General features: G+C 41.5%; 1 protein-coding gene across 1 annotated transcript; it reads right to left on the bottom strand.

The window, feature by feature from the left end:
* Nucleotides 1–16: 16 nt before the first annotated feature.
* fancd2 (FA complementation group D2) lies at nt 17–14546 on the bottom strand. Its single transcript, XM_086292337.1, has 44 exons — nt 14458–14546; nt 14183–14243; nt 13881–14015; nt 13726–13793; nt 13528–13634; nt 13343–13403; nt 13161–13213; nt 12974–13052; nt 12732–12856; nt 12561–12648; nt 12376–12480; nt 12185–12285; nt 11957–12068; nt 11799–11834; nt 11089–11235; nt 10855–10989; nt 10637–10768; nt 10390–10494; nt 10153–10262; nt 9991–10045; nt 9594–9713; nt 8794–8867; nt 8553–8696; nt 8350–8450; nt 8138–8253; nt 7883–7991; nt 7688–7786; nt 7489–7583; nt 7252–7407; nt 7037–7153; nt 6655–6783; nt 6453–6571; nt 6219–6329; nt 5780–5910; nt 5590–5689; nt 4388–4510; nt 4176–4269; nt 4004–4075; nt 2736–2774; nt 2573–2647; nt 2111–2185; nt 1860–2006; nt 1667–1777; nt 17–363 (listed from the first exon to the last, which is right to left on the bottom strand). The coding sequence occupies exons 2-44, from the start codon at nt 14241–14243 to the stop codon at nt 277–279; spliced, it is 4359 nt and encodes a 1452-aa protein (XP_086148463.1). The 5' UTR covers nt 14458–14546; the 3' UTR covers nt 17–276.
* Nucleotides 14547–14854: the final 308 nt, after the last annotated feature.

The raw sequence follows: 14854 nt of genomic DNA, 5'->3' as shown, positions 1-14854 counted from the left end.
GAAACAATCAAAATCATTTTTATTTTTTTTTACAGTTTCAAAGGTGATAAACAAGGTATTTTATCGGAATCGTTAAATTGGTAAGCATTTTAAAATATAACATATGAATGACATATTCATCCACCACTTTCAAATGTAACACTTTTTTTAACACTGTGCCCTAGTGTGATAACTTATTTAATAGGATTAACAGTAATGAGATGTGTTCACCTGTAAATAGAAACAAAATGAAAATAGGAAGATTCAAACATTTATTATTATGTCAGTAAAGACGTATTACTCAGAGTCATCTGAAGTATCCTCCTGGTCCACATTCTCCACCCTGTTAACCTTTTTAATTCCCTCAGAGTCACTCTCCTGGGCCTGCACACAATAACAGCACACACATGGTAAACATGACTATTTGTGAACACGCATGCATGAAACAGCATTAATGGTAGAGAATAAATACAGTGACTATATGTAAGAAAGAGTTACATAGTTATACAGTACACCGCTTCCCTGTTAACTGTCTCAGCCACTGTCTGTGAAGGTTCTCAGTCATCCAGGTCATCGTAGTCAAAGGAGCTTGCAAAGAAAAGCGTCTGGACTTCTTTAAGTTGCTTGAAGACGTTTCACCTCTCATCCGAGAAGCTTCTTCAGTTCTAACCATTTGACCACCATTTGACCTTAGAACTGAAGAAGCTTCTCGGATGAGAGGTGAAACGTCTTCAAGCAACTTAAAGAAGTCCAGACGCTTTTCTTTGCAAGCTCCTTTGACTGTCTCAGCCACTAATTTTTAGCCTGCTAGAGAATGACAGTTATCTTATCGGCCCCACTGCTCTACAGCTTCAACTGTCTGTTGAAGCTGTTGAACCGACCAGTTAATACTTCTAAAAGTAAGTATAGTGCATTGGAGGGGGGAGGGGCTTATTTTGTATTTTATTTTAACCAGTTTTCAGATGCCAAAAACTTTTTTTTTTGTTTAATAACTATTCAAAAACAAACAACAAATTGTAATATATATACACCACTGCCCACTTTATTAGGTACACCTTACTAATACATTGAACTCAAGGTGCTGCACATTTCTCAGAGATTGTGGTCCATATTGGCATGACAGCATCACACAGCTGCTGCAGATTTGTTGGCTGCACATCCATGATACAAAAATCTATTTCTCTTTTAAAGGTGCTCTATTGAACTGAGATTTGGTGTCTGTGGAGACTATTTGGGTGCAGTGACTTCATTATTATGGTTCAGGAAATCAGTTTTGTGATTTGGCACATTATCCTGCTCGAGTATTGCTGTTGACCATGTCCATCTCTTTATGATGATGGTCAGCAGTAATAGTCAAGCAGGCTGTGATTTTTAAACAACGTTCAGTTGGTACTAAGATGCTTAAAACACCACGAGCAGCCTGAACTGCTAATATAAGGCAAAATGGATCCATACTTTTCATTTTGTCGACACCAAAGAGAGACCCTACCATCTAAATGTTGCATTTGAAATCAAGACTCATCAGCAATGTTTTTCCAATCTTCCATTGTTCAATTTAACTGAGCCCGTGAAACTGGTGTACCTAACAAAGGGTGTGAGTGTATAGGCAACAAACGTCTAAACTGCAAAAAGCCTTTGGAGTGTCGGCCCAATTCATGTTTTATCTTTTACAAGAAATTACAATTACCTCATCTTCTGACTGCTCCTGTGGAGGTGGTGAACGCTCTGGCTGCTGCTCCTCCTCCTCCTCATCATCATCATCTTCTTCTTGTGACCTCTGAGAAAGAATCTCTTCCCCCTGCAGGGTAAATCATATTCTTTTAAGTTAATGATTTAAAATGTATTAGGAATTAAAACAATAATGTTAAATAATATTTTACCTTCAGGTTGCGATTCTTCAGATTACCCATCCAAAAGGCCTCCTGACAGTTGTTGAGCGTCAGCATGGCCTTCACTCTGTATACAAACAGCTCGAGGCTCTTCTTCAAGGCTGGCACGTGGTTGGTCAAGCTGGTATCCTGATGCATCTGAGCACCAATGTATTATAATCAGTTAAAGAAATCCCGAGGATAAAGGTGAACACTACACAGACTCGGTTCTTTCTTGAATTTAACAGAAATAATCAAATTACCTTAGAATGTCCACACATGTGATGAAGCTGCCGAGTGCTGAGCTGGAAGGTCTTCAGCAAACTCTGGACGTCCTCCTTGAAAGATACAAGCATCGCCATGTCTATTACAGGTTCATGGACAAATATTTTCCAATATGTGCTGATATATAAACTTTTCTTTGCAGAAAATAACATAGGGAAAGATCCTTGGCTTAAAATGGTCTTATCATATAGCTAGCCAGCAGAGCCGCTCAGGTTCATTGTATGCAATCCTCAAGCTGACGGTGGGGTAAAGTTAATTAGATTACTACGCTGATGGTGTTTTTATTATTTTGCCAGTATATAAAATCATGGTTAGGGTATACTCTCCTACAGAACCATTGAGAGTTTTAGTAAACATGACACTGTGTAGTGTGCATGTGACGGGGGTGGGAGATCTGACATAAAAGTACACCGACAGCTGTGAAGTGGCTTCATAACTACCTTGTGCCTTTTGAAACTGTAGTCCAATAGCGGCATTCCCAACTTCAGGAAAGACTCCAGGAAAAGGCGGCCATACTATCAAATACAAGATTCAAACCAGTTAAGGAAAACGTTGAACAGTTAGTGAAGGTGAGATCATAGTCAGCATGCAGAACTCACTCACCTTTAAGCACACGTTGAGAACGGGCCGAGAATCAAAAACCTGCAAGGACAAAAACACACACGTGACATGGAATGGATATTAACTCCCTTTTTAAATATCATTCATTCTAATCACTTTTCCAACAGTACCGTGACTAGGGCTGGGTATCGTCACTGATTTCTAGAATCGATTCAATTCCGATTCACAAGGTCCCAAATCGATTCGATCCACGATTCGATTTAATTCGATTCGATTCGATTTAAATCTGGGAAATTTTGACAGTCAGAAGTATAATTCAGATCAGAACATTTACATATTTTTGTATCTATAAAAAGGAAGCTGACACTCGCAAGACTTTATCCAAGGTGTGAGCATCACAGCAGATGCCTTTGTGTCAAAGTAGCTGAAGATAAAACACAGAAAAACATGAAGGTGATTTTCCTGGCCTGGGATTTTATAAAAATATTCTGCAGTACATCAAAAACGAAAGAAAACCATTAATTAATGAACATTACCTCTGACGTTACAGCGGTTTTATTAGACACACGGCTAAGCATTTTGCATTTTGAATAATATTAAAAAGTTTAAATTTGTTCAGTATTGAACAGCAGAAATGAGGCTTTCTTTTCGGAAGAATGTAAAAGGGAAAAAAACAGCGGCCGACAGCCTGTAAACAGCGGTAGACTTGTGTAACAAGCAAGCGAATAATGAAGAAAGCGAAACTGTTCGAGAGAGAGAGAGGGGGGGGAGGGAGAGAGGGAGAGAGAGAGAGCTGCGCATCGCAATGGAAGCAAAACAGTAAAAGAGTGAATTCATGACGATGTTTATGTGAAGCGTTTGGATCTTCTTTTGCTGCTGGTTCGGTCAATATTGTTTGGAGAGAGATCAAACTAACAGCTTTAGAATCAGCGCATAAAGGGCGTGAACACAAAGCGCGGACCCGGATCAGCGAGCTGTCGGCTTTCAGCCCCGACTGTGAGAAAGGCGACATCTAACTGATTCTGATCCGCGGGTCGCGCTGTGTGTTTAAGTCTATGTGCAGAATCCCTGTACCTGCTCTCATTTACTGTTTGGTGGTTCTTGAAATTTTGTGAGATGTCACCAGAGATTCTGGCATTTCGGACAAAATAAATTTATATTAAAAAATCGATTCAGGATTTTAATGAATCGATTTTACGTTATCCAAGCCAGAATCGATTTTAATCGATGAATCGATTATAAAAACCCACCCCTAACCGTGACCATATACTTAGCTAAAGGTCAGCAGTCAGTCAGTTTATATGTTATACCTTAACCAGGTTGACCAGGATGTGAAAGTCCCTGACAGCCAGATTCCATGTCAGCAGTTTCTCACTCTGAGCCTAGAAGAAAGGCATACATGACTTTCTGAGTTTATGGGTCTGACTACTGTGATTTACATAAAGGAGAACATGCTGGACAGTGTGACACCTAGTGGCTGACCTCAGTGTTGTCACTCATTTTGCTAGCAGGAATCTTGCGAACAGCTTTCTCAAGCTCTGCCATCAAGACTTTGTAGAACACCAGGAATGTCTGCCTGATGAAAGAGAGAAAACCAAAGACTCAGATCTTAATCTAACAGCTTAACCAACAGTACAATCACCAGAGTTGACTCCAGTATGACTGAGAATCAAGAGCTCATGGTAGAGACCTACCTGCTGAGAGTGGGCCAGGAAGCAGAGCTCTCATCTTTTGATGCATTGATGAGCTCTGGGATTCCTTGAGCAGCTATTTCCTCCACTGCCTTTAGAATATCATCAACATGTTCCAGATAGATGCTACAGAGGCAGCCGAAGAAAAAGATATTGCAAGATAAAAAGATCGTGATTCTGATTTCTGAATTACCTTAGACTAAATTTGACACTGATGTGTGATGTACTTAATTTTTTATCGCCTACTGGTGATATATTTATATGCACTCACCGGCTGCTTTGTTAGGTACACCGGCTCAACTGCTGGTTAGTGCAAATATCCAATCAGCCCAAAGCATGGCAACTAAACGCGTTTAGGCTTGCAGACATGGTCGAAACAACTTTCTAGATGTCACCAGTCAACAGAGAACAGCAAGCTCTCTATGAGTTTGAAGGAAGTCAACAATAAATCAAATAACCACTTGTTACAATCAAGGTATGAGGCAGATCAGCAATTTGCACAGGATCAGCAAAATTAGGAAACAGAAGATTGGAAGAATGTTCCCTCATCTGATGTTTCAAGATTTTTACTGCAACATTTGGATAGCAGAGTCAGAATCTGGTGTAAACAACATGAACGCATGGATCCATCCTGTTTTGCGTCAATGTTTCAGGGTTATGGTTGTGTTGTTATGGAGTGGGAGACATTTTTGGGGGGTCCCTTAGTACCAAATGAGCATCTTTAAACACCACAGTCTATCCGAGCCCTTCCCATACTGTAAGCAATCAAAGCTGGAACAACATGAATGTGGTTTCTTTTCTTAAAATATATTTTTGGGGTTTTACAGTGGAGAGAAAACAAGAAAGCTGGAAGAAAGATCAGGGGGAAGACATGAAGTAAATGACCAGTCAAAGTGGTTTCTTTAACATGACCTGGCTTCCACAATCACCAGATCCCATCCAAAAGTGCATCTCTGGGATGTGATGGAACAGGAGATTGTAGCCAACAAATCTGCAGGAGCTGTGTGATATATTGTGTCAATATAGACCAAAATCTCTGAGGAATGTTTCCAGTAACCTTGGTGAATCTGTGCTTGAATGACGTCTAACCCAGTACTAGCACGGTGTACCTAATAAAGTGACCAGTCAGTGTATACTCAAGACTTTTAGCTGCTTTCATTTGAGTTTACATTTGCACTAGAGGGCCACAAAAAATGCAGACGTACCTCAGGAGAGTGTGAAGTGCTTCATTGAATTTGGTGCCTCGCTCCTTCTCGCCACTGGCCGTCACCCAGTCCTGGTTCAAGAAACGCCGTGCAAGGGACGCTAAACCAAGAAAAATAAATAAATCAGGTCCTCACACACTCTTTGAAAATAATTCAAGTGAATTAAAATGAGGCATCGTATTAGCCCAACCAGTCTGCTCTCTGTAAGCGGCAGGATTTCCTCCTTTCTCTGACACAGTGGAGAGAAGCTGAGAGAGACACAGAGCTATGCTGAGATTTGGCACTGTGCTGCGGAAGTTGAGCAGATATTCAAAACTGTGTCTAAAAAACAAAACAGAGAAAACAAATGCATTTATTATGTTATGAAACACAAATATCAGAAATGTCTAAAATAAAAACAGAGGAAGAAGAAGAGAGAGAAAGAGTTTTGTGGGGAGCATTCTGTCAACAATAGCTTGGTCCCTGGATATCAAATCTTTTTTTTTTTTTACATGTAAGCGTGTAACATGTAAGCATGTGCATGTAACAATCTACCGCAGAAATAAGACTTCTTAGTGAGAGATGAAAAAAACAAATCAAACTATTTAGAGAAGTGTCCTCTAGCAGAGTCTTAAAACTTAACCACTCACTTCACAAGCTGCTCCAGAGTCAGCTCAGCACCTCCCTCTTTGAGTCGTCCAGCAAAAAATCCCAGAGCCTTCTTCAGTAAGCTCTTCTGTGCTGGTTGACTAAACCCAGACCTGAGAGATGCACATATATATCACATAAAACCCAACACCAGTCAGACTGAGGCAAACACTTCTCAAGGCACACTGCTCTAGATGTCTTCTGAGGTAAACATCAGTGCTGCTGTTTCTCCTTACCAGCTGAAGGTAGTGTTCAGGACCTGCAGGAGCAGCTGATAGGCTGAAGACATTAACTGGTATTCCTCCACATCTGTTGCAGGTCCATCAACAACGCCGTTGTTTTCAGATAGCATAATCTGTGAAAGAGCGAAAGCATGTGTGAGAATTTCTTAAAAACGTGATTTCCCATCTGAAGTCAAGACATTTAATGATTCGATACCTGGAAGTGGTTGTGGCAGTTCTCCAGGTGTGAGCAGAGAGCAGGCATAAGTTGGACACAACAAGAGGCAATATCCTTAGAGCTCCTTTGCTGGAGGTGGGAGAAGCCCACACTCTTATCAGTTCTTCCCTACACAGGAACATAGTTCAATAATTACAGTTAAATTATTAAATTTATACTGTATGAAACTATTGAGTTTCGAGGACAAACAGGCTTAAATTAATTTGGTCTAAATAAATTGCTCCATCTGTGACTAGAATTCCTGCTACAATATATGAAATGTTAACCTAAAATGAGCAGTGTTTATTGTGACAGAGTATTTGTTTTCTCTAACATTGCTCCATAATGCTCGTTACTACTGTTGCTATGCTTTTTTCCACACCTTGAGGAATGGAGCTCTTTTGGCCGGGGCAGCTGTTAGACTAAACTCTAATTTGCGAAGCATATCCTCCAGGAGGAAGACGAGCTCAGCAGGGCCCAGCAGAACCTCCTCTCGCACCTTAGCAATGCAAAAACATTAGCTTGATTCAAATGGTGCATACGGTATAGTTGTAAAATACATTTAAGCAGCACACGTTTCCAAAAACGCTTATTTACCTTTGTGTGGAGCTCAGAGTCCAGCAGCGAGCGTGACAGCAGCCCACACTGCAGAACGCTAAGCACCTCCATGTCGAGCTCCCTAAAAAACGGTCTGTAGGACGCCAGGCTGACACCTGGCCGGATCTCCTTTACCTTCTCCTTTTCTGGCTGCTCCTTGATCACAAGCAAGTTCATGTTTTAGTTTGTTTTGCTTTAAACAAACACATGAGAGGGTCGACTTTGTGAGATGTTTACCTGCTGAGTTTCATCTGCTTCTGTCGCCTCTTCAGCCTGTGAGCTGCTTTCTGAAGAATTCTTACCAGAGGCCTTCCTTTTCTTTCCTGTGCCATCTAAATAGCATAACGAGGTCAATGTTATTATGTATAACTAACATACACATAACAGAAGCATATAAACAACGTAGGCTAAAATATCCTGTTACAGGTGGACTCACCTTTCTTTATCTTATTCACAGGAACAGTGGAATTAGGTACAATCCCATCTGTACTGTCTCCATCAAAATTAGCAATAGGTGGCACATAGCCAGGTGTTCCTGAAAGTCAAAATAAAGTAAATTGTTAGTAAAACTGACACTGCAGGGCAGAAAAGAGGGGTTCTAAGTCCTTTTATTGTTGGATCAAAAACACACCTGCCAGAGCTCTCTCCAACAGTGTCTGAAAATAAGTGATGTTCTGCAGGCGAGTCAGTACTCTCATCTTCATATCTGTGTCTTTTTGTGTACAGAATGCATTTACCACCTGTGGAAAAACACACACAGCTTTAGGCGACAGTCACGCAGGCCTAGAGACCAGCCACTAGGGGAAAAGTGTTGCTGTGTGGCTGGGGCTTCAGTCACACATCTTGTCTTTTCCAAATAAGTAAACTGACATTAACATGCAGTTACCTCTCTGAACCAATTGATGGTGTGAAAGAGCAAAGTACAGAGGAACTCCCTCTCAGCTTTTGACAAGCTCTCAACTTTCTCTACTACGTCCATGTCTGTTAGGATCAGAGGGCACCCTGTAATGAAGCACATAAACACATAAGCATAAACTGCTTTATAGCCACAGTACCACACCGGTTTCCAAAAAGTATTCGTCACTCCTTCTTCCTCACCCAGAAGGCCGTCAATTTCCTCCAAGTCTCCCTGATGCCGCTTCTCCACACACAACCTCAGGAGACGGAAAAATGGGGACAAACACAGAGAAGACACTCGCCTGCTCCCACAAATACAACAAACAGGAAATATCAAATACAGTAAATACAATGAGCAAAACAGATTATTGATTTAGCATTCTCTTATCATGGGGACGACTCACTTATGTGCCTTATTGACTTGATTTTGCAAATCTCCTTTGTTTTGGATGTCTTTGGCCAGTAGAGGCATCAGGTTGATAGCAATGCCTCCCTGCTCCTCATCTTCATACAATTTGTACATTGCACGGGCCGGAAAGGGAAAGGACCTGAAAAAAGACAAAAAACAGGGCGGCTCAGTGATACCAATTATATAAAAATATAACTCAGTATGCTGAAAACAGTTACTACGTCATCATCACTGACCCTGATATTTCCGGGCCCAGGTCCACTACAAAGTCATCCTCAAAGTCTTGAAGGACACTTTTTCCAATCATGTCCTAGAAGAATAAAGAAAATAACAGGAAGGTTTCATCTTACAAAGTACAGTACAATCAGTTTTTACTTTAAAGTTTAATGCGTACAGTTATTAATGTATAAAAACAGTTTTAAAAAGAAATAGAAACTACCACAAAGAAAGAAAATAATTAAAAGTTATGTCTGAGCAAAGACATCTTTGTAATCATATCCACTAACGCAGCGGTCCCCAACCCCCGGGCCTCGGACCGGTACCGGTCCGTGAGTCGTTTGGTACCGGGCCACGAGAGTTGAGGCTCAGGTGTGAAATGTATAGTTTTCAGGGTTTTTAATCGGTTTTCAGCGTTATTTTGTTATCGTTTTTATCGTTTACTCGGTTTTCCTTGGTCTTTTCACGTGTGTTATGAATAAATCTTCTTTTTTTCGGTACCGGTACTAGTTTTATTTTGTTGTATTTATCCGCGACACCTTAAAGGCCGGTCCATGAAAATATTGTCGGGCATAAACCGGTCCGTGGCGCAAAAAAGGTTGGGGACCGCTGCACTAACGCTAGAATGTTGACCAGCTAACACCTATAGCTTCACATAATGCTACTTTGGACCTCATGATGAGACAGTAAATGTAGCCTCCAGTTTGCCTTCAGTACAACATGACAAACTGCATTTGAGAAAGCCTCTTAAGCAGCAAGAGCGAGATATTCTACATATTGCAGAATAAGAGAGACGTTTTTGTGAGTTTCTAAAACATACCTGGACCTGTGGGTCCAGAGTAGAGCTCAAAATCAGGTTGGCCAGTTCATCATAATAAAGAGCTGCAGCCTCAGGTGAGCTTTCACTGCTCGACTTCACCAGCTCCAACAGAGCCGTCACCTGCAGCGGGAAAAACAAACATAACTGGAGATCTGTGACAGACTTCAAAGGAAAAAAAAAAATACTGGTTCAACCAAAATGAAAGGGTCCAAAGTTTGAAAGGTTCTGAAGTTTTTACAATGTAGATACACCATATATTTAAATACTAGCTGATCAAACACTGTTATCTTAAATAAAACAGGCAAAGATGTGGCAAAGATAAAAGAATAATGAGATTTTAAAGAGTAATCAATAAAAAAAATCATTAGCACCACTTGTTTTAATGGCTAATACGTACCTGTCTGATTGTCTCCTGGGACAGCGACCTGCTCTGCGATTCCTTCGCTTTGGACCTGGAACAGACAAAAGAGGTTAGGGACAGAGTCTGCTGATGACACCGAAAAATTAAATCACAGAGTAAACAAGATGCTTATCTAATGTTTGCCAAACAAGTTTTTACCTGAAAGCCCCCATGCTGCCTACAATCATCACAGCACCAATGATGCCAATGCGCTTGTACTTGGGCACAGTGCTGGAGAGCTGTTTGCGGATCACTATGTGCATATCATCCTGTTTGGAATAAAACAGAAGAACACAGGTCAGTAGATGAGGGACAGTAAAAAATAAAAAAAAGCAGAAAAAGTGTCCAAGGCTGGGCTGTCCAATATCTGGATCCCCCGAATGCGTGATTTTGCACCTGAATGTGAGATCCTTGCTTCTGTCCAAAGGCCAGTTTGCTCAGAAGGTGGAAAAGTCTTCGAATCTGCTGCGGAGTGAGGTTGTCCATGTAGTCCAAGATTCCCTATGTCAAATATCATGACTGGTTACAATCAGAACCAAAAACATTTTAAAAACACCGCTGCTGGGTAAGAAAAGCCATCATCCGCACGCTGCTTGCTTTGTATATTTGATTTGCAGCTACAATGTTTCGATCGCCTCGTCACCTTGACAAAAACAGCATACATGGCCATTTCCGAGGGTTTCTCGTTAACCAGACCACAGAGCAGCTCCAGAGCCACGTCCACCTCTCCACCCACACCACTGCACACGTGGGTCACGAGAGAGCCCACCACCTCCTATTAAAATACCACGGGGTTGAATTACTCAGAAGAATCTGTATTTAGAAACATTTACGCATGATTCAAATTATTCTCAAACTCACCTGATGGCAGTAAGAGTCAAACGCAGTGAAGGCATGTAGGTACATGTTTCCTCCGAAAGGCACCACGCAGGGGTCGGGTGAGCGTACCAAACTCTGAGCTAAAGCAAGGGTGGAGGGGAAGTACCCTCGCATGACCTAAAAGAAGAACAATAATAAATACAATGAAGTATTAAAAATTTAAAAAAAACTGCACTGTTCTTATATTTAAGCTTCTATTTCTACAGGCTGACCCACCTGAGCGTAGTCCCTGAAGGTTCTCTGTAACAGAGCCTCTTGGATCAGTCCGTTTCTCACTTTGACCTTCAGCACTCTTTCTGCCCCCCGTCGGCTCTGGTTGGCATTGGTGGAGTGAAGAATGAGCAGCACCAGGAGATCCATGACCTAACATGGCAAAGCAGAAATATTACAAAGAGATGCCTAAAAACCTTAATGTGGTGTATAAACAGGCTTCCTAAATGTCCTCCTTCAAAATGTTTCCCATAATCCAACTGTGACAGTTGACATCAGTAAAGATGAGTAACAACATGGTCTAGTAGGTGCATGTACACATGGTGGTGGACTCAAACAAGTCACTATGATAAGCAAGAGAAATTAATTTCTGTAAAATTATCCAGATGTTATGAAGAAATGTGCTTGAAATGTTAAAAGTAACTATCCAATAGCTTTCTAATAGTGGAGACTTTTGGATGCCCGTGGTTCTCAAACTCTGATGATACAGAAGCTAAAATCACACTCGTCACCCCAGAATGTTTTAAATCTGTCACTAAATACAAAATCAGCAGCTTAACTGCATAAATTACATTAATTCAACTTCTTCTTATGTATACAGCCATGAATTTTTCACCTGGTGACCCATGGCCCCCTTCTGTTTGAGAACCAGTGTATAGACCTAAGAATGGGACCAAGCCGTCAGTTAGCATTCTTTGGGAATATGCTGAACTTACCTTATGCCCCTCCACCTCATCCACAGACTCTATGGCCTATTAAAAAAAAACAGAGAGAAAGAGAGAGAGAGGGGGGAAAGTACATTTAAGTCACTGACACAAGCAATTGACTCAGTCAGTTAAGTGAGGGGCCATAAGAACATTAGTTCATTTCATACCTTGATCCAAGCCTCAGAAATGGTTTTCTGGAATCGCACTGCAGACTTGATGCAGTCCAGTAGCAACGAGATGCTGTCCTGGCTGCTGCCAGCTGCTGCCGCGGAGGCAGACCTGCATCAAAAACATCAAAAACTGGATCACATCACCAACAAACCACATTTATTACTTCAAAACTTCAGGTGTGTCACATGTTTTGATACTGGGCTATAAATTAATTGTTATCTTACCCGCCTGGTGCTTTGCTATTCATACGACTCTGAGAGACTTGCAGCACAGGCGGAAGGACGCATTGCTCAAGCTCCAGCTTTTTTCGAAGATTACAGACAACCTAAAAACAAGGAACCACTTCTCATATCCATTCATTTAGTAAAATTATGGTGTGTATGGGGATTTTTTTGTATTGCTTGACCACTCTGACCTCGTATGCATCAGAGGCCGACACAGAGTGCAGGATGAACTTGACCACTACGGGGAGGTCCTCTAGCTGCACAGCAGCCAGCGTGGCCATAACAGCTCCACGGACCTGAAAAGCCAGAGAAGCGACAAGTAAGAACGCATTTCTACCAGTGCACATGTGTGTTTATATGTGCATGTCCACACTACCTCTGTCAGCAATGAAGATGCGAGGTTAAGACTAGAAAGGGCATCCAGGATGGGAACGGTCAACTGAGTCTTCTCCTGGAGTAAAGAGCTGCAGAGAGGAGGGGTATTAGCAGCAACCTTAAAACACAGATTGACCACAGCACATGTGTGTTAGAGATTTAGTGTACATACTTGAGCTCCCTGGCTATATCATTGTGCTGGGAGTCTTCCAGTATCTCTGGCAAACTGGTGATGATGTCACACTGAACCTCCGCCGGAGCTACTGACACCAACTCCATGAGCTTCGACGCCAAATCCTGCAGGAAGATAAATAAGCACAAAAGAAGAAACATGTGATTATAGGACAAACTCAACAGGCCAGACACACCTTCAATTACAAAAGCAACAAAACCTGTCATCAAACAAATGATTACCTTAGTGTCCACAACTCTGTCTAGCCATTTGAGTTGGTTAATAATAATGCGTGGGATACTAACTCCTCCATTGCTGGTACTATGGAGTAGAGAAGACAGTTAGATTTTTTTTAAAGACATATTAAAAGTATTCCAAATTTTAAACCAAAAAATTGTGTAGTACATCAAAATGTCAGGAAATACTGACCTATCTAACATATACTCAGGGAGCTTCTCAAGCAAGGTGTTAATGATGGAAGTCTATTAAAAAAAAGGACAGGTGATTGGGGATTTGTGGTAGTGTATTTGTACTAATACATACTGCTTTTCATTTTGACTGTGCTTGTGAAAATGCAGTTTTCATTTAGAGGTGATCACAGAAAATCTCACCTGTAACATTTCAATCCCCAACAACATCCGCAGCAGGCTTTCCTGGAATGAACTGACAGAACTGCAGCACACATGAAAACATATCAGTTTTATTAGCTTAGTCCAACTTCTAGCTGTGTCCTCCATAATTTATGGAGCTGTCAAAAGTAGCCTTATAATTCATTGGTTGTTTATGGGATGTTTACCTGGAGTCTCGATTAGACGACTGTGGGATGCATGGAAGAAGGCAGTTCCTAAACCTGTCAGTGTTCTCCATATATGACTCCAGTGCTGTGATGAATTCTTGAATGATCTAAGAGATGAAAAGTAGGAACTTAGGGCAAAACGTGTTTTTTGTTGTATTTTTGTGTTTACTGTAGGGTTGTTGTACGGTTTATACTCACACCAGGATACCTGGGGCTCTTCTGAATTTGCTGCTGTATTCGTCTCTGAAACACTACTTGGTCAACACCTGGAGAGGGATAAGACCAGATGTAGGTGAGCATCTCATTTCATTTACAGCCCTGCTTTGTTTCAAAACTGAATTGAGTGCGTTTACCTATCTCGTTAGGCATGCCGCCCTGTCTCAATGTGACACCGGCCACTCTGACAAAGTCAACAAACACACACTGACTGGTCTCCTCTGGGGCAGCTTCCTTAGACTGGCGACCAGCGCTGCGACTCTTCTTCACTTCTGAAAGCAGATATAAACCTTAAAAAACAATATCACAGAAAACAGCTATACAGCTTCTCTCGCGGGAAACTGTGTCAACATAGGTGCTACTTAGCTCCCAAGACTGATGAATTTTTTGGGAATACATGGAGAAACATGCCTTATACACATACACGTTTTAAACTTACTAGGTGCTGCAGGAGCTCCCTCTCCTTTATCCACGGAGGAGCGTCGCTTTTTGCGCATCATCTGATGAAATATGAAGGACAGAAGGCTGTTAATAGCTATATTAGGCTAGACACACACAGGGGAGTTAAAAAAATAAGAGGGGACGGTAACCACTGTCGCTATAATAAACGACACATTTCAATAACTTTAACACAAACGTGCTTTAACATCATGTCGATATGAAATGTTCTGGTAAGGTTGACAGAAATGTTTTTATGAAAAATGGTAGACATACTTTTACTGAGCAGACGAAGCCACGGACGACCAGACACCGAAGTTACAAAACAAACTTCCGCGCCAAACAGCTCCGCGTCATCAGTGTCGTCACACTCGCGCATCCTATTGGCTGCTAGAAAAGCTCAGCCATAACTGCACCGTTATAGGTCACTCTGTTTACTGATCTGTGTGCTGTATTTTACTGCAGTCCGTCAGTAATGTGCAATATTTTCATTTTCAAACACTCAGCCGGTGTGTATGAGGTGATCATACTTAAGCGTTTGGGACTGGATACATAATAACTGAACCGGCTTTACGGGACGAGCAACTCCATCAAAGAGTACACTGGATCAAGCTATTGCAGTGCCCCTTGCTTTCTTCTTCGTCTCTCTTAGTTTGCCGACAACATTGTCCCG

This window comes from Aulonocara sp. 'chitande type north' Nkhata Bay, linkage group LG5 (assembly GCF_057382095.1).
Source record: "Aulonocara sp. 'chitande type north' Nkhata Bay isolate Kocher_YH1m ecotype deep benthic linkage group LG5, A_spYH_male_GT1.1, whole genome shotgun sequence".
In the NCBI taxonomy this organism is placed as follows: Eukaryota; Metazoa; Chordata; class Actinopteri; order Cichliformes; family Cichlidae; genus Aulonocara; species Aulonocara sp. 'chitande type north' Nkhata Bay.
The sequence above is the reverse complement of the archived record's forward strand: the minus strand, read 5'-3'. Positions and strand labels throughout refer to the sequence as shown.

Excerpts from the sequence above, each read along its gene's own strand:
- fancd2 (XM_086292337.1), bottom strand. The coding sequence starts at position 14,243 with ATGATGCGCAAAAAGCGACGCTCCTCCGTGGATAAAGGAGAGGGAGCT. Across the intron at positions 10,769-10,854 it reads TTGACTCTTACTGCCATCAG|GAGGTGGTGGGCTCTCTCGT; the intron begins GTGAGTTTGAGA and ends GTATTTTAATAG. Across the intron at positions 1,778-1,859 it reads TGAAGAATCGCAACCTGAAG|GGGGAAGAGATTCTTTCTCA; the intron begins GTAAAATATTAT and ends TTTACCCTGCAG.